The 6,631-nt window shown below is 49.9% G+C and overlaps 1 protein-coding gene across 1 annotated transcript; it reads left to right on the top strand.

The window, feature by feature from the left end:
* Nucleotides 1–797: 797 nt before the first annotated feature.
* LOC123050402 (2-oxoglutarate-dependent dioxygenase 19) lies at nt 798–2,376 on the top strand. The gene is made up of 2 exons (XM_044473205.1): nt 798–1,349; nt 1,533–2,376. The coding sequence occupies exons 1-2, from the start codon at nt 967–969 to the stop codon at nt 2,122–2,124; spliced, it is 975 nt and encodes a 324-aa protein (XP_044329140.1). The 5' UTR covers nt 798–966; the 3' UTR covers nt 2,125–2,376.
* Nucleotides 2,377–6,631: the final 4,255 nt, after the last annotated feature.

The following is a 6,631-nucleotide window of genomic DNA, read 5'->3' as shown; positions in this document are numbered from 1 at the left end:
CAAGCTTGCCTTCCACGCCAAGGAAAGTCCCATCCGGACACGGGACAACGTCTTCAATCTTGTATCTTCATAGTCCAACAGTCCGGCCAAAGGATATAGTCCAGCTGTCCGAGGACCCCCTAATTCAGGACTCCCTCAGTCATGCCGAGATGCTCCCCAAAAACCTTATCGCGCTTCTCCCGGTGCAGAATCACGAAGGACGAGGTTCCGGAGGCATGGTATCCCGACTGACCGTGCACGCAGTCATCGGGATGGGTTCGCCGAAAGCAGCACGGTGAGTGGAACAATAGATGACGGCTAGGGTTGCATGAGGAGGGAGTGAGTCTATTGGCCGCACCGCAATGGCCAACGCTTTCAATATATATGCCGTCGGCGTCGGGTAGGGAGTCGTTGGCCTGGTCTTAGGCAGATGCAAGTGATGTATATTTGCATCACTTGGTGATGTATTTTACATCAAATGTAAACTCAGATGTAAAAAAATGCATCTACATTATCTATTGGAGAGATGTTTTGAGCTGAAGTGATTATCTTTCGGTTATTTTGGAGATACCCTTATCACGCCTGAACAGCTGTTCGGCTGTGCATGTAAAGTTGTAAACTAGTAGTAGGTCGTTAAACAATCATCTAGGGCTTCAGAAGACATGCCACCCAAGACAAATTTTCTGTTACAAAATGTTACCTTTGCAATATATGCATCTTCGGTTGGCTAATCAGCCCGCTCCTTAAATATTCCTGCGACGGTCACACGCTTCCAAATTCTCACCAAACCCACGTTTCAGCTCTTTGTTTTTCTCTATGTCACCGGGTAGCGACAAAGCTTTGAGCTCAGCTTAGTTTGTATTCTACATCGAAATTCATGGTAGTGGCCTAGTGGGAGATCAGGGTGAGGATTTCATTCATAAATACAGTACGTACTAACTTTCCACCACTCTCTTCACCGAGAAGCTAGAGAACAATCCATCACGCATGGCGGCCAGCAACGGCGGCGCGCTCCCCGTGGTGGATCTGGCGCCGTTCTTTGCCGTGGGAGACGCCGACGACGCGGGCGCGCGCGCCCGCGCCACCGAGGCCGTGCGCGAGGCGTGCCAGGCCACCGGGTTCTTCCGCGCGGTGAACCACGGCGTGCCGCACGAGCTCATGGCGCGCGCGCTCGATCTGTCGGCGGCGTTCTTCGCGCTGCCGGACGAGGAGAAGGCCAAGGTGCGGCCCGCCGAGGGCGCCTCCGCCTCGCCGCTCCCGGTGGGGTACGCGCGGCAGCCCGCCCACTCCGCCGACAAGAACGAGTACCTGCTCCTCTTCAACCCCAAGCTCGGGCTCAACCACTACCCCGCCGAGCCTGCCGGATTCAGGTTACTTCTTTCTTGCTCTGCTTCAATTCTGAATTCTGATTGTACTAGTTCTTAGCAACCTCTGCTTCAATGCTGAATTGTGAGTGCGTCACAGAGACAGACAGAACTCCAATTTTTCCCCTTTGCATCAACTTTCCCCTGTCTTATCATATAAACTTAAAGAAGAAGAAAAATCATCTTCAGGGATGCGCTGGAGGAGTGCTACGCCAAGCTCACTGACTTGGGGCTGCTCATCCAGGACATCCTGAGCGAGTGCATGGGCCTGCCGCCGGGCTTCCTCGAAGAGTACAACGCCGACCGCGGCTTCGACTTCCTCACCGCGCTTCGCTACTTCCCGGCGACATCCTCCGACGAGAACAACGGCATCAGCGCGCACGAGGACGGCAACTGCATCACCTTCGTCCTGCAGGACGGCGTCGGGGGCCTGGAGGTGCTCGGGGAGGACGGCCGCTGGGTCCCCGCAGAGCCCGTGGAGGGTAGCATCGTCGTCAACGTGGGGGACGTCCTGCAGGTGCTGAGCAACAAGAAGTTCAAGAGCGCCACGCACAGGGTGGTGAGGAGGCCGGGGGCACACCGCCACTCCATCGCCTTCTTCCTCAACCTCCACGGCGACAAGTGGGTCGAGCCGCTGCCGGAGTTCGCGGCCCACGCCGGCGAGCCGCCGCGGTACAGGGGGTTCCGGTACAACGAGTACATGCAGCTGCGGATGAGGAACAAGACCCACCCGCCGTCAAGGCCCGAGGATGTCGTCCACATCACCCATTACGACATCTAGCTTCCATGATCCATGGGTACGCTGTACGGTGCCTTTTTTTCTGTTCTCAAATTTCAGTTCGTCTGTGGCGTGAACAGCAGCCTGGGGTTATTTTTGCCTTCAGTCGAATGTGGTCAGAACCATTGGATTGTGTAATCCAAAGCTTTAGAGCATCTTTTTTTGTGTGGGGTTTTTGATTTTTCACCATCACTTACTTTGCACTTTGATAACTTGCCACTCTTTACATTGTAATTGATCTATTGCCACTCTTTACATTGGACTTTGATATTTTGCCACTTTTTCACACAAAAACAATACCTGTAAATGATTAACATAATTTATACATAAAACAGTGGACGAAACTACCCTTTTGTGCTAGTTTGACCGCTGCATCCAGCCCATTCACTGATTGAAATCAAATGGGGATGGGAGGGGATGAACTCGTTCACCGCCGCCGACCCCTCTGTTGATGGCCGCCGCCGGAGTATCACATGCCGTCAGTTGCACAACCATGCTGCTCGTGCTGCTCCCTGATACGGGACGCCTCGAAAACGATCTTTCACGGTGCCAAAGAACTCACAAGGAGCAGCAACAAACTCACTCAAAACTTGTTTCAACAAACTTTGTTTCTCTCAAGTGGCAAGAACAAGAGGAAACACTCTCAGATAAATTGCAGCGGACAACTAGCTCGGTTTACAGGGATGCAACCCAAACCATGAAGCTTGTGAACCTATGAAGAATCACAAGAGGGAACCACAAGGATCCTATATGAATTGAGGACAGGCCCTCCAATCCACACACACGAGCTAACACTCAACGATACTAGTGCTCACAGCACAACACAACCTCACCGGCTGTCTACAAACATAAACTCAGAAATCTCATCCCCCTTCACATGGAACAGCTGGGGAGTATTTATACTAGAAGCACCCACTAGTTAGGTGTGAAAACAACTCAAAATGAAGGGTAAATTCGTGAGCCCCAAGCTGTAGCAGGAGCAAACTTGTTGAGCCTCGCACTGTAATAAATTCCTGGACAGCTTCCATGGAAACTTGCACAACTTTTGACTGAAGACCTCAAATGATGCACCGTTTTTTTTTGAATGAAAGCTGACTTCAAAGACCATCTTTTCCAGCCTCTATAAAGTGCTAGAGGCTTCCAGAATTAATTAGGTTTAGGTGGGAAGTTGCAGCTGGAAATCTGATGTGTCATTTCTCCCAAAATAGGCATCGGAAGCTTCCCAACTAAGATAATGGTTTTGCCCTTGTCTTCCTTTGGATGCTCTAATGGTTCAACATTTGTGCTAGCATTAACCTCACTCTTGGATGCCTTGGTCATGATCTGGTCCACATCATCCTCCCTTCCTTCAAACAAAACCGTCCTCGGTTTTGAGGTATTCTTTTTGGGCTTCTTCACTTGTGGGAATTGCTCAACCTTGAGTACTTGATCCACCATAGGTTCCAAGACATGGTTCACTCCTTGATGCATGAAAGAATACTTGTTAGACCTCCCATGGTGAGTAGCATCATGATCAAACTGCCACGGTCTTCCCAAAAGAAGATGACAAGCTTGCGTTGGCACCACATCACATACCACTTTGTCCACATAACTTCCCACTGAAAATTGCACCCTAGCACGATGCGTAATCTTCATCTTACCTACACCATTCAGCCACTTCACATAATATGGCTGGGGCTGCCTCCATGTTGATATCCCAAGAGCATGCACAAGATCACTACTAATGATGTTGTTGTAGCTGCCTCCATCGATGACCACCTTGCAGTTTTTGTCCTTGATCTTGCAAATGGATTGGAACACATTTTGCCGCTGGCCCTTCTCAATAATAGGAGCATCATCATGAGCCACTTTGCGAACCATGAGATTAACAACATCTCCTCCATCTGAACTCATAGGTGCTCCGGTCTCAAAAGTACAATAATTTGCATCTTTCTTCTCAGATTCAGATTTGTCACTTGAGTCATCAGTGACATATCCATCATTTGTGAGTAAAACCTTCTACAGATTAGGACAATCCTTTTTGAAGTGACCTCTACCCTTGCATGTATGGCACTGAATATTACTAATGCGAGTGGCAGGAGTATTGGAAGATTCAACCTTTGATGCATTAGCTTCTTTTGTAGTCATCTTGTTGTGTGAGCGAAAATCTGCAGCAACACTTCCGTCTACTTCTCGCTGAACTGAACCTCTCCAAGTGCTTGATGTATAGGTTTGGTTGCGATTTTGGCGACGCTTCAGCTGCTGCTCTACACAAATAGCTTGATGCACAAGTTCTTGCAAATCTTGATATGTAACCATCTCTATCCTTTTTTGCACATCTTCATTCAGTCCATGAAAGAATCTTGACATTCTAGCCTCCTCTGGCTCATTCACCACTGTCCTAATCATCAAAATCTCCATCTCTTTATAGTACTCATCAACACTAGAATTACCTTGGCACAACCGTCGGAGTCGATTGTACAAGGTTCTTGTGAAATGTTCAGGAACAAACCGTCTCCGCAACAGATTTTTCATTTGCACCCATGTCTCCGGGCGACCTCCCGCACGACACAATTGGTTCCACCAAATCAAAGCATATCCAGTAAACTCAATGGATGCATATCGTACCTTCTTATCCTCCGTATAGCGGTGGCTGTCAAAAATCTGATCCACACGCATCTCCCACTCCAAATAATCATCGGGCTCGATTTTCCCATTGAACGATGGTATGGTAAGTTTGAATTTACCAATCCCATCATCTTCATGGTCATGATGAGCACGCCCATGACCTCTTCCTCCCATGGCAAAGCCTTCTTGGCCTTCTCCGCGATGATCATGATGAACACGTCATGGTCGAGGCTCGTAGTAGTTTCGAGCATCATCGGAGTGGTCGCTCCAATGCTTTCCATGGTGGTCCTGCTGTATGAGGAGTTGTTGATGTCGACCCCGTGCAGCAAGCCCATCTCGTGGTGGCGACGGTGGCGCCCAAGTAGCACCTCGCTGGTCGTAGCGAGCACGCCGAGGTGGTGCAGCGTAGTAGCTATGAGCATCACCCGAGTAGACGTGGTTGTGCCCTCCATGCCCCTCCTCAAGGTGGCGTTGGCCCTGCTGTTCGGGGATTTGTCGATGTCGACCCCGTGCAGCAAGCCTATCTCGACGGAGTTCCTCGGTAAGGGAGTCGATTCTCCGGCCAAGGTTGGTCTCCATGGCCGATATGCGCCTCTCCACCATGTTCAACACATCCTCTCGTGTATCCTCCAATGCCAACACATAGGCGGGCTGCAAGCTTGGATCGTACACGGGAAGTGGCAGCTCCTCCTCCACGAGGTGCCTACCTCCATGCACACCATCAACACTGTTGGATCTCCTCGAACCCATGGAAGCTTCTCAAGAACAAAATCAGCAAGAGAGAAAATAGCACCGCGAACAACCTAAAGCTCTGATGCCAAGATGATACGGGACGCCTTGGAAACGATCTTTCACGGTGCCAAAGAACTCACAAGGAGCAGCAACAAACTCACTCAAAACTTGTTTCAACAAACTTTGTTTCTCTCAAGTGGCAAGAACAAGAGGAAACACTCTCAGATAAATTGTAGCGGACAACTAGCTTGGTTTACAAGGATGCAACCCAAACCATGAAGCTTGTGAACCTATGAAGAATCACAAGAGGGAACCACAAGGATCCTATATGAATTGAGGACAGGCCCTCCAATCCACACACACGAGCTAACACTCAATGATACTAGTGCTCACAGCACAACACAACCTCACCGGCTGTCTACAAACATAAACTCAGAAATCTCATCCCCCTTCACATGGAACAGCTGGGGAGTATTTATACTAGAAGCACCCATTAGTTAGGTGTGAAAAAAACTCAAAATGAAGGGTAAATTCGTGAGCCCCAAGCTGTAGCAGGAGCAAACTTGTTGAGCCTCGCGCTGTAATAAATTCCTGGACAGCTTGCATGGAAACTTGCACTACTTTTGACCGAAGACCTCAAATGATGCACCTTTTTTTTGAATGAAAGCTGACTTCAAAGACCATCTTTTCCAGCCTCTATAAAGTGCTAGAGACTTCCAGAATTAATTAGGTTTCACTACTGGAATCAGCTACTTTGCCATCTGCCAGCTCTTTGCCGTCAGCTAGCAGACGGCAAAGAAGCTCTTTGCCATCAGCTACCCAAAAGCTGACGGCAAAGAACTGGCTGATGGCAAAGACTTTCTTTGCCATCAGCCAGTTCCTTGCCGTCCGCTAGCTGACGGCAAAGAATCTTTGCCATCGGCTAGCTGACGGCAAAGAGGGAGGGGCCCCACTGACGAGCTGCTTAAAAAAACTTAACGGCCCCCCTCTTTGCCGTCTGCTAGCAGACGGCAAAGAGCAAAAAAGCGGACGACAAAGATTTAACATATCTAACGGCCGCGCCCCACTCTCCCTGTTTCTCTCCCTGCTCTTCACACGCGCGCCGCCGCCCCCACCACTCGCCGCCGCCCGGTCGCCCGACCACCCCGCCGCCCCACCGCCCCCCCGCCCC

Source organism: Triticum aestivum, chromosome 2D (genome assembly GCF_018294505.1).
Source record: "Triticum aestivum cultivar Chinese Spring chromosome 2D, IWGSC CS RefSeq v2.1, whole genome shotgun sequence".
Lineage (NCBI taxonomy): Eukaryota > Viridiplantae > Streptophyta > Magnoliopsida > Poales > Poaceae > Triticum > Triticum aestivum.
Note: the sequence above shows the minus strand (reverse complement) of the source record. Positions and strands in the feature narration are given on the sequence as shown.

Excerpts from the sequence above, each read along its gene's own strand:
- LOC123050402 (XM_044473205.1), top strand. The coding sequence starts at position 967 with ATGGCGGCCAGCAACGGCGGCGCGCTCCCCGTGGTGGATCTGGCGCCG. Across the intron at positions 1,350-1,532 it reads GCCGAGCCTGCCGGATTCAG|GGATGCGCTGGAGGAGTGCT; the intron begins GTTACTTCTTTC and ends AATCATCTTCAG.